Source organism: Tachypleus tridentatus, chromosome 5 (genome assembly GCF_004210375.1).
Source record: "Tachypleus tridentatus isolate NWPU-2018 chromosome 5, ASM421037v1, whole genome shotgun sequence".
NCBI classification, from domain to species: domain Eukaryota; kingdom Metazoa; phylum Arthropoda; class Merostomata; order Xiphosura; family Limulidae; genus Tachypleus; species Tachypleus tridentatus.
Genome location: NC_134829.1, coordinates 11,300,417 through 11,324,345, shown reverse-complemented (window position 1 = coordinate 11,324,345; position 23,929 = coordinate 11,300,417). Strand labels below are relative to the sequence as shown.

The 23,929-nt window shown below is 32.2% G+C and overlaps 1 protein-coding gene across 13 annotated transcripts in view; it reads left to right on the top strand.

Annotated features, from left to right (window-relative positions):
* Nucleotides 1-23,929, top strand: part of LOC143250508 (uncharacterized) — an 83,332-nt gene that overhangs the window by 3,022 nt on the left and 56,381 nt on the right. For 6 of the 13 annotated variants that reach the window (XM_076501147.1, XM_076501145.1, XM_076501153.1 and 3 more), the window contains 4 exons: nucleotides 10,656-13,052; nucleotides 13,938-14,007; nucleotides 14,926-15,048; nucleotides 22,169-22,253. In XM_076501147.1, coding sequence (XP_076357262.1) covers nucleotides 11,105-13,052; nucleotides 13,938-14,007; nucleotides 14,926-15,048; nucleotides 22,169-22,253 — 2,226 coding nt within the window. In that variant the 5' untranslated portion in view covers nucleotides 10,656-11,104. Of the gene's footprint in view, nucleotides 1-612; nucleotides 734-837; nucleotides 1,031-1,118; nucleotides 1,425-10,655; nucleotides 13,053-13,937; nucleotides 14,008-14,925; nucleotides 15,049-22,168; nucleotides 22,254-23,929 lie in introns of those variants that run through there. The other 7 variants (XM_076501157.1, XM_076501155.1, XM_076501154.1 and 4 more) reach the window with 4 other exon arrangements.

Below are 23,929 nucleotides of genomic sequence, written 5' to 3'. Positions count from 1 at the left end.
ATTATAGCAAGAATGTGATAGTATTAAAAGGTAGTAACGTATTAGTAATTAGAAAACAATTGGAATAGTTCCTCTTTGAACTCCGTTTGTGTATTTCTTATGAAATGTTATTATATCAACTGCTCAGAAGTTTTTTTCTTTAGAGTGTTTTAAACAAGGTAATCCAATTCCTTTTTATGGCTGTTAGGTCTAAAACACAATCGGATTGAGTAAAGGTTGATGTCTAAACCAGTCCCTCCCAGACATCCTTGGCATTAGATGCTCAAGGTGAAAGTTGACTTCTAAGAATTTCTGGCATCAGAAAAACAAAATTAACATTTGTTTTTTAAACCAACTCTTCCCAGAAATTATTGGTGTCAGAAGGTCGAGTGAAAATATAGATTTCTAAACCAATTCCATGACTGATCAATTATTCCAGCATTTTCAGTTGTTTTTTTTTCTGATAAGAACTATTTTCGAGAGATGTGTCTTTAAAATAAAATCCATCCTCTTGTTTGAAAGTACAGATTTTAACATTTACTCAGAAAATTTTGAAATTGGATTTTAAAATATAGTAGACTAAGCTACATTTGCAAAAAATGCATAGGAGGTTAACTTAGGCATTTTTTCTAGTATTTTGTTTCAGCGCAAAGCTGCACAGTTGATTGTCTTTGCTGTGTCCGTCACGAGAATTGAGCCCAGAATTCTCACGTTATTAGTAAGTCCTGAAGCTTACACTGAAGATGTTAATACAGTATGTATAAGTTTATAACATGTTATTTTTGATACAAACATACATATATTTATATAAAATTATAACGTCATACACTGATACATCAGCTGAATCATTGTTCTCGTCGTAAATATATCAGAATAGTAACTGTGATCTTATAACTTTGCCACACCTCACTAGCCTAAGATCGTAAAGCTTATATCTATAGTTGTTTGGAAATCTGCGTATTTTCAGTTACTGTTGTTACAACATATAATACGTAACTCTAGAATTATTTCGAACAAGAAACGAGATTTTAACACGCAAGAAACTCCAAAGGTCAGTATAGAAATATAGAAACTTCAATTTTTTTTACAGAATGTATTCACATATTTTAAGAAGAACTTGGTTATAAAACACTAATGTTGTTTGAAAGCTTATTACTATACAGCAAGGTTTTATTGTAAGTTTAGTGTGAAACCTAAACAGTATATTAGGCCACGTTTAAAATTTAAGTGGCACAAGGAAAATATCTATTTATGTGTTTGTGTAAGTTATTGATTGTGCCAAGGAGCATGTAACTCTGGGAGTGGTGATTTTTTGATTCAATATTTTATTGTGCACTGTCATGATGTATGAGGAACATTTAGTTGCAACGCCGAACAAGTGGTGAGTTACCTACTTTTCCGAGCCAGACCTTTACTGCTGTGTGTGAAATTACTAGCATACAAGGGTAAGTGGAAAGTAAGCTTCACGTTAAAACAACTTGATATATGTAATCACACTTTAAGTAAATGCATTAAAAACGCGTTGGTCAGTTATTTAAAGTTTTTTTTTTTAACTGATTAGATATTGTTTTTATTTCGTGAAGATGAGTGGAAAATAGAAAGAAATCAGTAGAAAACATAGACAAGGTCAAACAGCTCGCAGTGCCAAATGTATATGTGCCCCAAATCACTATCACTGAGCTGCAGAAGTGATACAAAAATTCTTATTAGGCCCAAGCATGCGTTGTACTGTTCTGTTTAAAACCACTGTGCGTAGTTATCACTATTGGTGCGCTTACGGGACACTGTAGTCCAGGCGTGGGTTTTGATGTTCAATATAGGCTGCTCTGTTTAAAATTACAGGACAGTAGAAGCGACACTGTAGTCCTTAGTAGGTGGATTACAGGCTACTCTCTTACTAAAAATATAGTTTTAAATATCCACTACAATGAAAGAGCACAAAATTATGTATAGATATAAAAATATAAAATTAATTTTATATTTAGTGAGTTATTAATTACGGCAGACAAAGCGACCTGGTGTACATTGCCCGTGTTTGTTTTTTACCGCATTCTACATTTACTAAAAAGGTGCATGTTTATTTACTATGTTTGACCCATTTTTTTGTTCGCTTCATGGACCATTTAATTATTTAGCATGCGATCCATTTGTGCTTTTATTACACGGTCATTTAAGTCTACCATATTACCATTTGTGTGTTTATTACGCGAAACAATTACAAGTTTATTACATGGTCCATTGATTTATTTGTTTACCACTTGAACACATTTATTGTTTACTACGTGACTTATTTCTGTTATATATTTTCATACATATATCTGATTATAATCAGTGATGTCGAGGAACCCACTTGTTGAGAAATTTATATGCAAAAACGGCTCGTTTGGGTTGAGAAAATATTTTACATAGAAGAGCGAACAACGTTTCGACCTTCTTCGGTCATTGTCAGGTTCACAAAGAAAGAGGTAACTGTGAACCTGACAATGACCGAAGAAGGTCGAAACGTTGTTCGCTCTTCTATGTAAAATATTTTCTCAACCCAGACGAGCCGTTTTTGCATATAAATATCTGATTATAATTTCTTTACCATGTACATATATTTCCTGACACGAAACAAATATTAACATATTATTTTGAAGGAATGAGCGAGATCATTAAAGAGGCACCTTTGGTACGTCTTCTCTTACATCAAATTTACGTGTCAGTACTACGAAGTAACAAATGACAGAAGCCTAGTCTTCGTTTGTTTTATTGTTGTTTTAGAATTTCGCGCAAAGCTACACGAGCCGTCCCTAGTTTAGCAGTGTAAGACTAGAGGGAAGGCAGCTAGTCATAACCACCCACCGCCAACTCTTGGGCTACTCTTTTACCAACGAATAATGGGATTGATCGTCACATTATAACGCCCCCCACGGCTGAAAGGGCGAGCATGTTTGGTGCGACCGGGATTCGAACCGCGACCCTCGGATTACAAGTCGAATCCCTTAACACACTTGGCCATGCCGGGCCAAGTCAAATGCATGGACGTTGTTGTAGGGAAAGCCTGAGCATCCTGAGACACAGTTTGAAAAACAGTGCTATATTGTGTTATGAAATTACATAAAGAACAAATGTTATGAAGCGAATCACATTAGTTTGGGGAAGTGCAATTCTATCAATTTTACTTAAATCATTTACAAATCAGAAAGTAGGTAAGGATTAACAACATTAATATTTATTTAACACTTAGCTTTTAGTCTTTATTCGAAATGTCTTAGTTTGTGTTGTCAGAGTAACACCTAGCTTCTTATATTTTATACTCTAAGTAAGCCTAACTTTTCGTATTTATTCAGGGCAACTTCTATTTGGTGTTTTAGGTACTTAAGACAAGATTTGTATTTAGATTTACTTCTTCTTTCAAAGCACCGTGTGTCTGAAATGGCCACTTAAATGCACTATCCATAACTGTACAAGTAATTTCATTTTACAGACAATGACCTCAAAGTGTTTGGTACTAGTTTACACGGCTATAAAAATGAAAGAGACATTGCATATATGCATGAACAGCACTGTAATACAAACACAGTACAAAAGTATAAATGCGCATCATATGTGCCTTGAAATCACATGGTACCTTAGTATATCTGTTATTATACATGGTTTGATGTGTGCGGCACTATAGCATACTTCATATTTTATTGTTTTATGTAAAAGTTCATAATGAGTCATTATTCCTCCTTAAGAGTTTAATTTTTATTGAGATTTTCCTTAAAAGTTGTTACTCATTGAAAACTTTGAGATTTTTCTATCGATGTTATATATGCAACCACCACCACCCTCCAGTGGCAGAGCGGTTCATCTGTCAACGACCGTAGTGGGCATAGCACAGTTATCCATATGTATTGCTTTGTGTTTAACTTCAAACAAACAAACAAACCTACGCTATATGTATCGAACACGGAAAAGCATAATGATAAAACAAATATACAAGTAAACTAGTCAACAAAATAATTAATTACAAACATTTGTTTATAACGTATTTCACCTAATGGCAAGCTTATTGTTTGTGCTCAAACTAACTTCTGGACCTGGATACGTTTTCACAAAACATCTGCACGTTATATTATATCACGCTTTAAATTCAACCCAAGGCCCAAGCGCTGTATTCCAAAATAAATTGATAGTTTTGTCATAGACTATTCAGAATGACGTAATCAAGGGAGAGAACTTCCAACTCATACCAATTCTTACAAGTATGGATTTCTGTATCACTCATTGAGACGGGTTTACCACGCCTTTGCAGAGTAGATGTAGACATAGGTCAAACTCATACAAGCTATTATAAGATACTTATTTTCATGGGTAACCTTTATATGAACAAAATGATTAATACACGTTTATAACATTTTGATGACTGGTTTAAAACGACGTCATACGCTATGTGGATAAAACCTTCACGTAAATTTAAAAAATAATCTAAATACACCCATGACCACGTATATGTTCTAAATTAATTAAGGAAGGGGTAAATTAACATTTATTTCAACTGTGACGTTGTAATCTTATTTTTACAAGATATAAAATATGGCATACGTTTAAAAATGTGTTATGTTTTTATTGTTTAACTTTTGTGTGTAATATAAGTTTATAAGATAAGCAATAAAGCACTTGTGTAAAATATCTCCATGTTTGTTTATAAATTAACTGCTTTGTAAACAGTTTCTTTCTTATCAAGGGGAAATTATTCTAGACATAGATATCATATAATGTAGCAACTCAGTTTTAATATAATTCACAATTAATTGAGTTGATAATGAAGCGTTTTTTATTGATTTAAAATGAAATACTATTTTTCCCTGTAAAAATGTATTATTTATTGACAATGTATCTACCTTTTATATCATGTGCACGTGAAATAAAGAATTGCTGTTTGAAATTATGTTTTATTTTGATTGCTGATGACTGGTTACACTAGATTTGATATGTAAACATATCATGCATTTCTACTTTCTTGCTTTGACATAGTATTATTCTAAGCTTATCAATCATTTCTGAGTAACTGCAGTTTTTACGTATCATGTGGTGAAGAAAATAATTTAATGTTGTAGGTGCCTTTGTTTCTTTTCATTCTACTGAGGGAACACCTATTCTGCCCATGAAAACATAACTGTAATGCTGCACATTGTGTAACAATGTGGACAATAGTGTCTTTCAAGGGTAGGCACTCCCCAGTGGCTCAACGGTATGTCTGTGGATTTACAATGCTAAAAACTGGGTTTTGATACCCGTGGAGGGCAGAGCACAGATAGCCCATTGAGTAGCTTTGTGCTTAATTCAAAACAACAACAACATCAGGGGTAGGTCAGGTGTTGTCCAAGGTTATGGCTGCCCCTATTATTGAATGAGAAAGAGCATACATGTTGGTTGTGCTAGTTATTCTGGGTAAATGTATATTGCCAGAATAACTTTGAACTGGGATGATCCGGTAGATGATCTCAGTCTTCACAGTTTGAAATAAAATTACCTGATCCAGTACAAGCAGTCATCCTGGGTCAATAAATGAAAGCATACATGCTGTGTTTATTTTAAATCTTATACAATAAAGATTGTGCTTCTGTTATTTATATTGTATACATTCTCTTTATTTTATTTTCATGGACACAGATATTCAGAGAAATACTTAAGTAATTAATAATAATTATCTTGTTAAACCTCCTATTATTATATGGACTTATATTATCATTGTTCTAAGAGATATCAGTTTCACCTAAAAAAATCATGTAATGGATAAGAAACAGAAAATTGTTGTGTTATGACCATAGGATATCATAAAGCTTCCTGTGTTTCGTTAACATATGTATTGCACTTTACTTTATCTACTCTGTTACATAAATTTTAACAATGTTTCATAGTTATGGAAATGTCACTTCCCATAACTTGAAAGGCTTTGAATCTAGAGGAAGAAACAGTCATGAAAGAGAAATGGTTGTTGTGTCTAGAAGTTCTCTCTTCAATATTGGGATGTTGGCATTTATGTGAAGGTCCATGACTTCCATTCATACATTACAACAGGTGACTCGAAAAGCTTGTTTATACTCTTCTGTAGGAGATCAATCTCAGTGCAAATAAAATTCACGTGACTGAGGATCAACAGGGTGTTGTGGCACAGGGCAATATTTATAATACTTTTAAACATTTGCTGGCAAAAGTAACCCAACCTCAGCTTTGATTGAAGCTACCCAAGAAAATAAGAGAAGGACCCAGGTACCACAGGTGGAGGACAACTGTGAACAAATATCTTACAAGAAGGTGGAATGAGGGCATCAGTTGATGAAATGAGTGGATCATGATGCCATGATGAACCTCTCTGAGCCAAGAAGAAAAGTTAGAATTTGTAGTAGCTGTATTACAAAGAAAGCATATTTGAACAAGGGTGACTTTGGAGTATGGGACAGTAATTATGGAGCTGTATCACAGGGTTTGGCTGGTAAAAAATAGAGCAGTACATCAGGTTGAGTTCAAGGTGTAAAAGAGGGAGTCATGGAAAGCTTGATTACTTACATAGGTAATCTATGCAAATTACAGAGTAAGGTTACTATGCAATGGCCTCAACAGACTGTGAAAAAATCCTCATAAATACATTTTTGGAATGGCTACCCATTGATAGTATGAGGCACTACCTGAGTCTGAGAGATCTTTTTATACTTACTGGGGCAGTTTCTGTGGAGATGCAATACAAGTACTTATTTTGAACTAGTTGGAAAAGAGAAAGAAGCTTCTAATGAATGCTTTAATGGCTCAGCTCAGATAGATCATCTTACCCACATAAACAACAAGCTCAAGCTCAGCTGAGAGTTAACCAACCATCCACAGCTCCTAGTGCTGCAACTAAACTACAATTGTATGAAGTGAATGAGCAGGACTAGCTTCACCCCTGATAGTTTATGTGCCACAACTTGTCAGTAATGCACCTTCCTGGATGTTCATTCTAGAAAGAAGAAGCAAATCACTTGTTTTGCCTATGGAGCATTGGCTCATTTTAAAATGAACTCCTAACAACTTGCCAAGCAGCAAGGTATACAAGGCTGTTGGTTGGACTGATAACTCAATAGGTAGTGGAAAACCAACAAGAAGCAGTAACCAATATCACTACAACTCCAGGAAACCACCAAAACGTTTTCACTATCATAAATAGATTAATGTCTGGAAGCAGCTCAGTGGTTCAATTTGTTGATCTGATATCCAAATACTATCAAGGCAAGTCAAACTAAGACAGAGAAAAGATCTCAGCACTAGGAATAACCTATATGAGTTATATGGCATGCCATTCAGCCTGTACAATGTGTCTGTCACTATTGACAGTCTAATGCAGCTTACCCTGAAGAGGCTGCAATGTAAAAAAATCCCAATCTGTATTGGTGAAATCTCATATTCTGATCTTAAGTTTAATTCTGCATCATATTAAAAAACAGATTTGAAAATGGAATTGGAAAAATGTGTTCTTGTGTATGAAAATGGAACTTTTTGGTCATGTTAATGATAGAGAAGGAACCTCCACAGATCTTCCTAAAATAGCAGCAGTACAAGATTGAATTCAACCTGTAACCAAATAAAAGGTATGAAATTTCATAGATTTTGCACCATACTATCATCAATTTTTGACCATTATCGCTTTTTACTAAAGTTGGAAACACTTCATTTCAATTTCTAAAGCCTGCTTTGGTGAAAGCCCAAACATAAATATGGGATGGGTGGTTTTTCTCTGTCTTCTCATTGAATAGTTTGAAACCAGACACCATCTGAAAGTTAAGACCATTTCTTCCCTAGTGACAACAAGCTAAACAGTTAGATATTCTACTCATGGATGGATGCCATGATCAACACCTTGGAAGCTCCAGGATAAGCAACTGAAAAATCATGAGTTATCCTTGCCATGCAGAAAGGTACAGCCTAACATCAGATTGAGTGATGTAATATAAGGATGTACATAACCTACAGCACTTGTATGAGTAGGTATGAATGTAAAAAGATGTGCTCTGCCATTTTTATCAACCACCAAACCATGGTTCTCACTTCTTAGACTATTTACAATTAGTACTCTCAAGTACGTTAAGACATGAGATTCTATAGACTTTGTGTAACAAAAAACTAGATGGCATCAATGTGTCACTGAAATTTATGGTGATGTTCAAAGATGGTTCTGTTGACTGCTTTTCATTTGAGGTATTCAATGCTTATGTGAACACTGCATGGTGTGTGATATTCAGAGAAAAAGAGGTAAATTCTTGTAGAGAATTGTTAGTTCTAATTTAGAAATCTTTCTAGTGTACTTCTGCAAATGGAACAAGGTTGTATTTATGTACTTTATGGTCATCAACTATTTTAAAATGTGGGCTAAGGCTCATCAATTGGTCTATATGTCACACAGTCAGTGTCTGATGCATTGATAGAGTACTATGTAGCTCTGTTAAGAGCATATGAAGAGCACCATATGAATAAGTGAGCTAATTTTAGCAACTTTTTGTTCTCTAAGTTGCATAAAGTGTTGGATGTGTAAAGATACAAAATCTGCTTTATCCCCAGTATGATGTTTTAGTAGGGTGGGTAGAACAATATGTTAAGAACAAACCTGCAAAATGTTTTTGTCTTAACTATATTAATTGGGATCATCAGTATCCCCAAGACCTCTGGTGCTGGCCTAATGTTTCATATGGTACAGCTCATAGATGAAGATGCACTTCTTGTGAACTTATGTGAAGTGTGGGACCACTGCGTCTGTGGTCAGGCTAACTTTTAAGTATCATGGGGCCAGGCTGCCCTTGTCAACCCAGTGGAAACTAAAACCACTATGGACATACTAGCACCAGTTTAAAAAAAAAGCCAATAAATTCATCATTACTGGCATAACTAAGTCTACAGAAAGTCCAAAGGCTGAGGATGTCTCCAATACCTTTCCCTATCTCCTGTTGAAAGAAGAATTACATCAATTCTCTAAACATTACGAGTCACCTGTACATTGCCTGTTAATAGACACATAATTACTTAAAATAAATGCCACTACACCCCAAAGCTGAGCAAGATTTTTTTTTTTAGCCAAAGTACATTTTAAAATTCCTTGGGCCTCAACTAGCCAGCAGTGTTTTTCTTAAATTGAGGATTGTGTGTGTGTGTGTGCATCTTTATTTCAGCTATTATTTACATTAAAGGGTTCTTTCTTTTTTCTTTTATTTTGCATTTTAAATTTTGTAATATATTTTAAAGGGTTTATTTTGTATTTCAATTTTTCATTACTTTCCCCTACATAGTTGTTGTTGTTGCTTTTCTGCTTATTATTCTTATTCATTGATGGAAAGTTTTGTTTGTATTTTGTACTAAAGGGTTTGTTTTTCTATTTACTGCTAGTCTTTGTTGAAAGGTTATTTTATTATGTGATCAGTGTTGAAGATTTTTATGTATTTATTGAAAATTATTTGAAAGACTCTGAAATTAATCATTTTTAAACTTTCATTTTATTTCTTTTAGCTAGTTTATTGTGTATCACAATGTTGTATATTGAACTATTGATTCTCTATTTGTATTGTGTTTAAAACTTGACTGTAGTTTTTCTTAAAGGGTTATTTTATATTTGTGGTTTCTGTTTTGTATAATAAACACTTTTTCATTGTTTAATTTTTCTTTATGTAGGTATATGCTTGGTAGTTTTTACAATGTATGATGTATCATGTTTAAATGAAATTAGCAGGATTTGTAATGACAACTAAATTGTGTTTCTTTGTTAAAGGATTGTATAATCTGTATTACCACAAAGATCTACAGGAGGAAGAGAAGTTTGGACATTCCAACCATCTTGATTAGTGTGCAATTTTAAATTTGATTGCTTTTAAAGTTAAAATTAATTGTCAGTTTGAGAACAAGTCTGAAGCATAGAATAGATAAAAGTTTAATGTATAAACATACTGTGCATCTCTACCTTCATAGTTTAATATAGTGTTATCAAAATTTATTACTTATTCTGAGCATATGAAGTTTTCACATAAAACATTTGGAAGAAAATCCAAGTTGATTTATTCTAATTGCCTTTTTTCTTGTCTTTCTGTTGAGGTCAATTTTTCTGCCCATGGCTGTAATGCTGCACATTGTGCAAAACTGTAGACAGTAGTGCCCTTCAATGGTAGATAAGGTGTTCTCTTGAGGTTATGACTCCTCTATGAAATAATGAGAATGACCAGTCGTGTAAATAATGCTAGTTACTCTGGTTAAATCAGTATCACCTGCAATGTAAATAACACTGAATTTAGACAGTTTAGTAGCTGATTTCTGCCTGCTAGTTTAAAAGAAAGTTACCTGATCCAGTATTCATACAGTATTTGTGTCCAGTTTCTTTATTTTATTTTCAGGTGTTTAGAGGAGCATAAGGTTACTTTGTAACAAATATCTAGTTGTATTTTGTAATCCAATTTTATTTTAAAAAGTAATTAATGTTTACTAATGACTGATGTTGACTATAGTAGTTACTTTCTAAGAACTAGTTTGATTCTGATATTCAATGAATGTTTTATAAGGTAAATGACTATTAAAGTAGTTGTATTTTGTAAGTTAGTTGTAATTTAACACTTAATGGATAATTACTAAAAATGAATGTTAGAGTAGTTAGATTCTGAGAACAAGTCTTTCATCATTATTATTTCTTTTTCAAGGTATCAACATGAAGAAAATCTATATCATGTCTCTGAGATAATAAAAAATGCTCATGGAGCTCTTGAAGCACCAGAATCTTGCGTGGAAAATATTTTAAAGCCAGTGTTGTTTAACTATTCAAAATATTTACAATACTTGTTGTGTTCAAAGTGAAAAGACTGTGTTCACTCAGTCATATAATATATTGGGTAATGATGCCATGACATTTCAAGTGTGCTTGGAAGGGTGAATATATCAGACATAAATAGTATTCTAGCTTGGGAGAAATGTCTTGGGGCAAACAAAGTTCTCAAAATAGAACAGATAAAATGCTATTAGGAGAAAACTGTGTGATACTTAAAGAAAACAACAACAAAAACGAAACTTCAGATCTTGTTTGTAATAAGGGACCTATGATATATTCCAACAACCTCGATAGCTCAGACAGGTGGTTTTGTATTTAAAAAAAATGTTTGAATCTGAACCATTTACTTTAAAACAGCATAAAAAAGAAAGTCATTTTATTAAAAATTATATCCATCAGAAAAGGTTGGTAGCTCCTGTGGATGTATTTAAACAGAGGTCTTCAGATAGTAGAAAGGAAAGAGTGAACCCTGAAAAGATAAATTATGAGACCTATGAAGATTCTAGAACATTGCAATCTGAAAACAGTTCACTAATAAAAAGAAGTTTTAAAAGGTTAAATAGAAGTAAAAGTGATAGTGCACTTTTTAGAACTACAAAATCAACAACTACAAGGATACCTAGACCCAGGTCTTTAAACACCACAGATAAAATGAAATCCTTCAACTGTGAATTAGGTAACAATACACTAGTGAGTGGCAGTGTCTCAGACATCCACATTACCTCATGGGATGGCACCTGTGAAGAAACAGAACATAATCCTGTTAAATCAGATTGTATTTCTTCTTCTGTCAATATGAGATTAGTTAATTCTTTCACAGAAGTTCAAAAGGAATTAAAAAATAATGTTGAAGAAACATGTTGTGCTGATAAATCTCCCTCTTGTGTTATTATCTGCAAAAAACCTGTTTCTTATAGTAGTAGGATTTGGGAAACTCCTCATCCATCTTATTCAGAAAAGGACATGAAACAAAATCAAAGTAAAAAATTAAAACCTTTGTCCTCTTTTAGGAAAAATGAGTGTATTATTTCAGGGCCTTTAAACTTTTCATTGCTGTCAAACTCAATAAACAGCTTTCAGAAATCCAGAGTTTCTCAACTAAAAAAGAAGTTTGACCAAAATTTAGATACAGTATCAAATAATGAAGTATTTCATAACAATCCACTAGCAATGCATAACATCAACAGCAGAACATCTTCATCAACTATGATTCAACAAACTTCAAAAAAGTGTGACACAATAACGATTGAATGCTCTTCAAAGAATGAACCAAAAGCAGATACTGTACCAGTAACTAGAGGTCTAAAGTCTCAGATATCTTTTGTCAAACAAGCTATTATGAATTATGAGAATTTAAGTCATATGTGTTCTGAATGCAAAAGTTTACAAAAGTCAGACATTCAAACCAAATCAGTTGAAAATATACACAATCAAGTTTCCTTGAAAATATCAAGAAAAATAACTTTGATACAAGCAAAGAAAACAAATACTAGTGATAATGTAGAGGTTAGTGAAACACAAATGCCTGAGGAAGTAAATCAGAATATCACAAAATATCCAATAAATCTTAAGACAGATGTTGAATTGCAATGCTCATTGCAGGACATAAAACCTGTGTCAGTCACTAATAACCAACATTTTTCTCAATTTCAACATAGAAGTTTTGCAAACAGTTCAAAGTTTTCATACAATCTAAGTGGTTGTGACCTTGGCATCTGTTCAGATATTGAGGGTGATAACTTAATTAGAAATGATAATCTGCAAATATTTGGTCCAAGAGAGGAAGCAAATGGTGGAGAAGGAAATATTACAACAGATGATTTAGCAAATAGAACTAGTGAACTGATAAAGGAACAGGCAGGACAAGGACAAAGTGAACAAGAAGGCTTTTCATTGAAAAAAAATTTATACACAGCAGATGCAACTAACAAATTACTGACACCTTTATCCAAGAAACAAGAGAGCATTAAAGAATCTCTTTATAAAAACAGACTAGCAGGAGAGGCTAAATGTGGAAGTAGCAATGAGAAAAAGTTGTTACCAAAGCCTAACACATCTTTTCTTTGGAAACATCATGATTCATTTAGTTGTGCCAATGTAGTAAATACAGTAGTTGCTCAAGATGCCTTGTATGAAGATTTAGCTGACTGGTATACAAAGAATGATGATACTTATGAAAATGAAGATGCTATTTATATGGATGCAGAATCTGTGAGACCTAACTGCTCTGTGTCATCCCCAGAGTGTCAAAGATCAGAATGTAGTAGCCTAGGTATGTAATTTTATATGACAAAATAATCATAAAAGTTTAAAAATATATAATTATGAATTTGCAAAGATTAATATTTTTTACAAAAAATTATTTTCAAAAGTTTATTTGTTTTGTTTATTGCTAAGTACAACCCTACACAATTGCTTGTCTGTGCTGGGCCCATCACAGACATGGAAACCTGGTTCTCAGTTACAAATCTTTGACTAGCCACTGAACAACTGAGAGGCAATTTTTTATTCAGGTGCAGATAACAGATTGAATAGTCCAAGAAATATTGCAGTAATGTCAGCTGTGTTTCTTTTTAATATATTTTGCACTTTAATACATTATATTCAAAATGAGTAAAAGTGTTCATAGCAAAAAGATTATTAACTGAGATACAATTTAACATAATATATGAACTGATAATATTAACAGAAGTTTATTAGTCACAATTTGAAATAAATAAAAACAAATGGAAAACTTCAGATATTTGACTCTCTATATCATTTTGTCAACTTTTCATTTTTTGCTTTTTGCAAGATGTTTAATCTAACACAGCTACAAATAGTTTTATAAATTTTTAATGTAGTGTTCAACAGCATTAAATAGATGAGAAACTGGCCATACTAACAATACACATATTTCTTAGAAGAATCTCTATCATTTATTTTGAGCTGAAGAATGCAAAAGATGCAAGGTTTATAAAAATCATATAAACAGTCTGACATCTGAAGTTATTCATTTGTTTACTTAGTTTAAATTATGTGTGAATGTTGATTTATATCAGGTACTACCCAAATTAGCAATGGAGATTGTCATAGGAAAATTGTTGTATTTATGCTTTGAATTTTTGTATACTATTTTGGATTTATCATATAATGCACACACATTAATTTCTTCCAGGCACAAACAGTGATGATGTTTGGATTGGTACTAGCAAAACAGACAATATATCTAGAAAAGTAAATGTGAGGTATGTACATTTTTTGAGCATTGTAAAGTAATAAAGATTATATCATACATTACCAGTTCATGCTAGGGTCTTTTGGGTTTTTTTTTTTCTCAAACTGAGGTCACAAGTTGTATTAATGTTTATTATTCACTTTTACAATTTATTTTATTATTTATAGACTGGTATGAAAAATAATCAATTTTAAGAGGGTATTTTCAGTGACATTATATTGAAGATTAATATTTTGGTTACTTTGGTTACTTTTCAATGGAATTACAGTTTACCAAGAAAAGAACAAGAGGTAATTTTGTTTCACATTAACCATATTTTCTTGATTAAAACTACATGTACAGTCGTTCATTTCCACCCAGATAAATAACTGTTTTCAGAATACCATAGAATTCTTTTTGGATTGTGTTTAATCATAGAAATGTCTCTAAATAAATTTTGACATTGATAATTTATTTTACGTGTTTTAAAAAATATGGTTCTGGAATGTATGAAATAGGTCAGCATAGCTTTTAAATTTGCCCTAAGTGATCATATTTTTGTTTTCATTATATCAGTGTTTACAAATGAAGTTCTCTTCTTTCCTCTGAAGTATTGTAAACCTTTCCTTGTTGAGGTTTCACTCATGCTATCAACAAAATATGTGACTCAAAAATTCTGAATGTCCTTTACACTTGACAGAGAGAGTGTATCACATTCTTATAATTCTCCACTCTCCTTCCTTACACGTGATTTATTTTGCATATATGAAATGATTGATGTCTTACCTCAAACAGTGACTCTAACATGCACAATGACCTTATGATTGTATTTTCAGCCCTGATTGATCAATGTATTTGGACCATAAACAATAAGTTATCTCCTATTTTCATAATTGTGTGGACTCTTAACTGAAGTAACAGCTGCCATTTTCTTTTGCATTTTATCAAGGTCAGTCTTTGGTCATGGCTATATTTGCTGTTTAGATGGTCAGAAAATTCAGAATATTGTGTATGCAAAGCATGTGAAAGCTGTGGGGTATCTGGAGGAATGCTCTCCAGGAAAAATTGAAAAGTAGGTATCTTGATACTGAATTTTGTGTTAATTTTACTGTAATTTATTGACATCAAGCACTCTTTATGATTCACAACAACGAGTGTTCACTGGCATTTATACTCGCTATAGCTATAAGCAAGCGTAATAATGTATTTTATTATGCAATGTTATACTGGTTCATGCATAATACTATATTAATATAAATATATCTGTTTATGTATAAACAATTTTTGAACTCTAAGTTAAACTTTAGAAAGCTATACAGTTACTGTAAGTGTGACAAAATACTGGGCCAGGTGCTGCTTGGTCTGCTAGACCTTTTATGGTGCACATGTTTAATTAATATGAACAGAGCACAATTTGTGTTATAGCCCTCACCCTGACAACATTTCTGTTAGCCCAACTTCTTTGTTTTTTTCAGTGGCCTCATAATAGACCATTTATGTCAAATCAGGTCATCCTCAAGATGGTGAAATGTTGTTTGTGCAAATAAGCCTAACACTACAAGTGATAGTAGATCCTCAAGATGATGTGATATGAATACAATGTCCTTGTCAATCTTGGAATAAAGGTTCTAATTGTGTACTTAAAAACATTGATAGTATGAGCGTTTAATACATCTGTTATTTGTTTTGAACTTGTGGAGTAGTGTAACATCTTTTTAATTTACTCTCTTGTCCCTGATGGCTCCTTCAAATAGAATTTCTGGGGGTTGTGCATCTATAAACCTTTGGCATCATGATCATCAGGTTCATCAGATTCTGCAAGTACAGAAATGTTACAATGACAAAACTGAAAAAGTATATAAAAGCTGTAATGACAAAATTGAAGAAGCACAGAAACTCTTTAATGACAAAACTGAAAATATACAGAAACGTTGTAATGACAAAACTGAGGAAGTACAGAAAAACTGCAATAAAAACATTGAGAACTCAGAAAGTGTCAAGTTTTACAAATAGGTCAGGTTCTTTATAGCAGGTGTCTGTGACTTTTTCATAATAAATTTCAACAATAATAAACAAACAATACACAATCCACTTGTTTTAACATAATATATTAAAACAAGTCAAACATATCTACAAATGCTCATTATACCAATGGTTACTGTAGTTATATCCCAAGCTTTAATTAATTCTTTTTTTCTTCTTCTTCTTGTTAAATTCCACACAGGCTGGTTCACTTACTTAGAACACAATTAATGAGATGAATTATTCTTTTATACTCTGTTATTACAATACAGTATGTGATAATTTCGCTTTACAAAACACTACTATATACTCTTTATGCATAAACTAACAACTACACTGTCTAGACCTAACTTAACTGTATTTATAAAACTAATTACTTCTAACTACATTTTGGATTTGTATTTATTGTCCAACCAAAGCCTACAACATTCCACATACTACAAGATATTATGATGTAATAATACTCAATTAAAACAATGAGAAAAACTTATAAGCTTCTAGTAACATGATGCAATAATATGACAATTGTCAATTCACAACAACTGAACTACATAATGTATGATTCATAAACAATTACATAAACAAACCTGCAATAAAATTATAGCTTCTAAAATGACTAAATTCAACACTCGCACATTTCTTTGTTTGTTAATTTGTAGTTAAGCACAAAGCTTTACAATGGGCTATCTGTGCTCTGTTCACCACAGGTATCAAAATGTGATATGTAGCACAGTAAGTCCACAGACATACTGCTGTTTCATGAGAGGGTGAACAACACTTATGCTGTATAACTACATGAATCATAACTCACACATTAAACTTAAGTGGGAACAGTCATGTAAGTCTCACAGAAGCTTATAATGACTGAACTGAAGAAGTTGTCAATAATGACAACATTAAACAAGTACAGAAATGTTTTAATTACAAAATTTAAGAGCTAAGAATAGGTGTAATGACAAAATTAAATACATACAAATTGAAAGAGATAAAAAGAAAAGAATATCAATTACATAACAAACCATCTGAAAAATGAATGGGTAATGGCAAAGACTAAACCAGCCAAGAATTACAAGCTAAAAAACCATTTACAGTGAAATATAGAAGAATCTGTTTGGTGAACACCTCTTACAACTACTGCTATGCCATCTGTTTCTGCAAGATCTTTTCAGTCTGGTCATGCCACCATTAAATTGGGTTATAGAATTAAATGGCCAGTTCAGCAGCATTGCCTGATTGAGAAACCAACATACTATAGTGAATAGGTAGCATGGTATACATACTAAGTTTACCTTGAAATAATATTTAGAGTTAACAGAAAAATAGTGGACAACAAACTATTCCTCATACTGCTCATTTAAAGGGCCAGCTTTATCAATATTAAGTAACCTTCCAGCTGAGAGCACTGAGAGTCATAGCAACTACCAAGCATTATTATCTGCTTTATCTAACAGATCAAAGTATCTAAAGAAAAGTTCTGGAATATGGTACAGAGGAAAGAAAATCTTAACCATATTTGCAGAATATTCGGAAAGTCTTGCCCAATCATGTTACCTAGATACTTTGTGTGAAATGATGGATTTGTTGATACATGAGCACTTTATAAATGCCACAACAAATGAGGATGTAAGAGGCTAAAGCAAAATACATGGGGGAAAACTTGTTGTAGGTAAGGGAAACATGGCTGTTACAGCTGAGACTGTAAGAAATCAACATCTATTACCAAACCAAGGAGGCAATACCCTAAGAATGTGTCTCAGTTCCCAATAAAATAAAATAAACAACAAACAACTAACTAGACATACAAAAATAGGAATTTGCTGAATATATTGGACAAAGTTTAGTTAGAAATACTTAATCTACCACAAATAAGATAAGACTTTCATTATTTAAGGAAACGAGTTTATGAGTTTAGTTTTGGGAAGTCTTTTAGTATGTTAATCTACATTGGTTTTATAACTACAATGGTTAGACCCAATGTGGTAATAAAAAGTGATAAATTACCTCTTCAGAAAATGAAGAAAGTATTGTTTTTGATTCCAACAACAGCTGGGTATAAAATTCTCCTAGCAAGAGGAAAGTTGGAAGTTACCCATACTTCAGGAAACTTCTCTACAGATATGTAAAATTAAGCTAGATTCACAGTACACAACCAGGAAATTCCTGTTGAAAACATGACAATTATTACACAAAATACTGAATTTCCAGAGATAGTAGGGAGGTTGGGAATTGTATGGCCTAAAAGTGAAATGATTAGGAATAACTATATATTTAGTGACCTAGCACAATTGAATTAAAATGTTCCAAGAGATTGATTGTTGAAAGAGCTCTTGTGGATCTCAATAATAAAGATGCCATACATGATTTTAGTTGGGAAAGACTTAAATCAGTGATAAAATGAAAAACCACTGTGATGTTAATGCTGGTAAGACTGAATTTGAACAAAATTGCATGCTGTTACTGAATAGTTTTTATCACAATAAATGGTGTATTCCAAAGTTAAGTAAATATTCGAAAGGATCATACATTTTACTGAAAAACTTCCATGATGTGGTGTACAAAATTCAGAAAGACAGATATTTCAAGCCAAAGATTATCTATCATGAATGCTTTTGGAAGTACGTCAGTGGGAGAATAATTAAATGACTAATTTCAGAGAGAAATTTACCTGTGGAATGTCAATATGCTAAAGTGTCCAGGGTTCCTGTTGAAATCAGTGTAAAGATTACAATCACACTCCATGACTATGTCAACAGATTTTGTTAAATGGATAAATAGAGATGAGTAACTTGGGTTAAAAGATGATCTTTTAACAACATACACTAGAGAGAGAAGAGGAAACAGATAAGAGAGGAAGAAGGACTGAAAGAAGAAAATCAAATGAAGGAAAAACTGGAAATAGAGAGAGAATAATAGCACAAATTTAGAAAGAAGAAAAGAGAGAGAGGAGAGACTACAAATAGAGGAAACAAGAACACACATTTAGATTGCCAGGCTTACCCAAAAGTAAGAAGAAGGGCTCAGAAATGAAAACAGGGTAAGGAACAACCAACCAAAGCTGCCAAAATTTAATTTAAAGAAAGATAGCATGAATGCTTTCCCAGAAAAATATGAAAGATTTGCCCAAAGCTAAATAAAACTGGGACAAAAGTGACTGGGTAATCTATCTCAGTCCACTTCTCACAAGAAAAGGTCTACAAGTATATGCAGAAATGACATTAATGAGATTAACTTACAGAAGAAGAATTTCATTTTAAGAAAAGTCAAACATAACGCTGTAGAAACTATATATCAGTTTGTTTGACGTTTATGAAGATACTTTACAAGATGGATTGACATGGCTAAGTGTGAAAATAGTTTGAGGGACTAGCAGATCTACTGATATGTGAACAATTCATGATCATGTGCTCAACTGATATGTAACTACTTCTGAAAGAATGAGCAGTAAAATATGTGGATGGGATGATCTAGCTGGCAGACTCTGACAGACCATTTAACTACACTGTTCCTTATTTAAAAAGAAACATTATATTTAACCTGAGAAACTAGGACTACCTATAAAACTAGTAATTCTGAGTCAAACATTAAAGCATAACTTCTATATCACTGGAACAACCATTAAATAAAACTACTATTAACATTTTTGCACAAAAAGGAATAAAGGTAACTAGAAAGTTATGAACTTAATGGTTCTTTAGACCACATATTATATGAAAGATGTGCATATACAGAAAAAATTATAAATTCAAAATAAATACCACATTAATACAAGAATACAAAAATTCATGGTAAATTAGTATACTGTATAAGGTTCTTTGAACATTTTGACTTGCATCATTAACCAATATAAATGAATGATCAATAAATTACTTAAATGTGTTGATGTTATTAAAAAGTCTTGGGTGTTTTTGACTGTGAGAATGCTATTGTTACTTTACAAAAGGATTTGGATCACTTGAGGAGTTGAGTGAGTAAGTGGCATGTGGCTTTTAATTTTAGTAAATACAATTTAATGCATATGGGTTATCATAACTTGAATTATATGTATGATTTTAATGGAAGTAGTTTTAACAGTGTTAAGGAAGAAAAGGATCATTATGGTTGATCATTCTCTTCATTCACGTTGTTGCTAGTGGTAGGGATGTTGGAATTTAGGATAGTTCTACAGAAATATTGAATACAAGTAGAAAAAAATTATAATTCCATTGTATAGGTGAAAGGTTAGATCTTATTTAGAGTATTGTATTGAGTCTTAATGGTCTTTTGGTATTTCTAGCTTTATGATTTTTGTGTATTTTGTTTATGCTCACTGGTTCCCACCCACTTTTCACTGTGGATATTTTGGTTTACACCTTGATTGAATACAAATATAAAAAAATATAATTTCGTTGTAGTGGTCAATGGTTAGATCTTATTTGTATTTAGTTTTAATGTCTCCTTACCTTATGAATGATACTGAATTGTTTCAAATGGTTCAGAGGAAGGATTAAAGGTTGCAATACAAGAATAGATTAATATTTTTATGCTGATTTATCTTGCAAAAAGAAGAGTTATAAAGGATCTAATTGAGGTGTTTCAAATTATTAATGGAACTGATAGTCCGTGCATCATCTTTTTTTATACTTAATAGCAAGAATGATAGGATTAGGAGATACAAATATATATTTTGGTAGGATAAGTGTAATTTTAAGCTAAAGTAGTTTTCAAAAAAAATAGTTGGCATTTGGAAAGGATTGTCTTTACACATGGTACATGATGTAAATTTAAGAGAAGGCTTCATAAATGTTTAAATCACCAGAACTGTCTTTAAAAACTTTTTAAAGTTTAGTTGAATGGATTTAGTCCCTTGATGAATCAACTGTCTCCTTGTTACCCTTAAATGGTATTTTATATTATATACTAGTGCCAAATTCACCAATATATTAATTTTGTAAAAGCTAGTGGATAAGGAGAACCCTAATGAGAATAATACCTTATTTTTGAGTTGCCCTTAGGTACAGTTTTTCTAAGGATGGTCTGGCCAACTCATGCACCCTTTATTTTAATTCTACAAATTTTTATTCTGATTTTTGCCTTTACTCTGTCTGCTTGGCTACATCTTTATTGTTGTTTAGAATATTTTCATTCTGTCTTGTTACTTCTAGCTTTATGATTTTTGTCTATCATTTTTATTCTCACCATTTCTCACCTACTTTTTTATGTGAATATTCTGGTTTACAGTATTTCAGAGAAAACAGAACATAAATTAATTCTTAAGCTTTTAGAATTGGATTACAGACAGGTACTTATTTCTCAAATACTTTCCAAGCCATCTCCCCATAATCAGATTCTACATCATGACTAGAACTTTCAGTAAAATCTGAATTATGAAAAAAAACAGAGATAGTAAAGAGCATCTGGTACATATACATTAAAGAAAGATTTACAGTATTTCAAAAATATGTAAATGCTTGTTTGAAATTTATTCTAGTTCTTTAAATGTAAAAATTTATTTTACTGGAGTCCATCATACTACGTACTATCACTAATTTATGTATTAATTGAAGTAATTTCCCATTATTTATTTATGAATCTTGGTTTCACAAACATTCATTATATGCAAAAACGGCTCGTTTGGGCTGAGAAAACACTTTACATAGAAGAGCGAACAACGTTTCGACCTTCTTGGTCATCGTCAGGTTCACAAAGAAAGAGGTAACTGACCGGAAGCTGACCACATGTTTGAAAGGGGTTGTGTAACTGTGTGTGTAATGTTGTTCGCTCTTCTATGTAAAGTGTTTTCTCAGCCCAAACGAGCCGTTTTTGCATATAAATTTCTCAACAAGTGGGTTTCTCGTCATCACTGATTAAACATTCATTATATTCACACATTGATGTACTTACTTGAAAATTAAAAAATTGAAAGATATTCATAATTTATAATTCATCTTGTCACACTAAAGTGCCAAAAGCAATTATAATTTAGGATTTTATCATATTAAAGTGCTGAAAAGTAGTCACAATTTATGACCTAGCCAATATAAAAGGGCTGAAGGAGGTTGCAGTTTATAAGTTTCTTGTTATATTGTAATACAGAAAAGATAATCATAAATTATAACATTCTTGTTACATAAAATGACATAAAATACAGGCACAAAAAAGCAGAAAGATGTCAAAGTGTGTGATCTTTACAGAGAAAATTTAAAGGCATCATTCAAACGAAAAGAGCATGGTACAGAAATGAATACAGAAGAAGAGGATTCTGTTATGTGGAATATGGTAAGAATTCTGTTAATATGTTTAAAAGTCCTATTTTGGTGTTCTGCTTATGCAATAGAAAGCATAAACTGGTACACGAAAGTATGAAATATTTATGAAACCTGTTAATAACATGCATATTGGAATTGCCTGAACTAAATTTTGAATCATGCACTCGGTTTGATTCAACAGTAGTAGTTTAACAGCTTTCTGAAATCATTATAACTGTCCTACATAACCAACTCAACAGCTCTATAGGATACTTTCTAATGTCCCAAATGTCAGCTTCCAACTATGGGTAAAATGTTCTCCATTATGTTCAGGCTTGTGAATCTTATGATCTAACAGCATTTTTCATGATACCCATTCATGATAAATTTGTAAGAATTATGTAGTTACTTAATTGCACATTTCAGTGATAACTATGCATAACCAACTCATAGGAATTGTTCCATTGCATATTTGCATATCTCAGTAGTGATCATGCATGAAAGACTTGTAGGAATTATCATGATATGTGAGCATGTGCACCTACAGAATTATTTTCAACATGGGCAAAATATATTTGTAGGCCAAATGGCTTTTACAACTAGAAGAATATGTGTTATGTGTGCTTAAATGCAAACACAAATTTACAGTTTTAATAAAAATATTTAGTTTAACTATGATTTTAAGTTTGCATAATAACGTATGCAGATTTGATTGTGGGCAAGGGGACAAATGCTCCCTCTTTCTTCTTCCTATGGGTGCCCATGCATACAAGAAGTATACTTGAATTCAGCATTTCACAGAATGATAAGTACCCTTTGAATAATGGTCACTGTTTTGATAATATCTGTTTACAAAAATTTTGTAAACAGTTGTTACATTCAAGAAACTTGTGTTCACTTTACACATTTTATTGTCTTTTTACTAGTTCTGTACATCAGATTGCTCTGTAATGGTTTTGATGTAGAATTGAATTTCAAACATTTCTGTTTCCTTCTGCCAAGGTTGCTTGTATTTTTAATTTACAGACTTAACTTTAGACACAACTTTGCCATATAGTTTCTTTGGCATACAAGGTTTCTGTTTATTCTATCCCATACCTCCTCTCGACTTTTATTTTATTATGAAATCTCACTTCCAGTCCATAACCTTTTAAATTTAAAAGACTTTGATATTATTTCTATGTTAAAGTTATCCTATTAACCCTTAAAGAGCAAGAATGTTGTAGGTAGCAGCATTAATTGATGATGGCTGCAGTTCAAGGGTTAAATCTTATTTCCTTTTCTACTTGTGGTGAAATTATGTTGCTAGGATAAATACTTATTGGTCAATCCTTACATTATTTCCCAGTGACAGATTAATCTTCTAAGTATAAAACAGTAGCAACTATTGATCATAATTTATCCATGCCAGCTTATTGTTGTAAATCGGTTCTGAATACACTCCCTTTGTTGTTGCTTTGTTTTTAGCGAGGCTAAATTGTTTCTCAGTTCTTGATATGCTTCCTTGGTTGCTGCTTGTATTGAGACTAAGCATTTCAGACATGTAAAAGTTTAAAAATTTGTACAATCAGTAAAGAATGAAAAGGTGAAAAATGAAAGTTTTAATATTATTCTTTGTGTTTTGAGTTATATCTGTTAAGATAAAGTGATAGCTTTTAGTTTTTTAAGTTGCAATATAGATAACAAACGTGAGTGGATAGAACGATT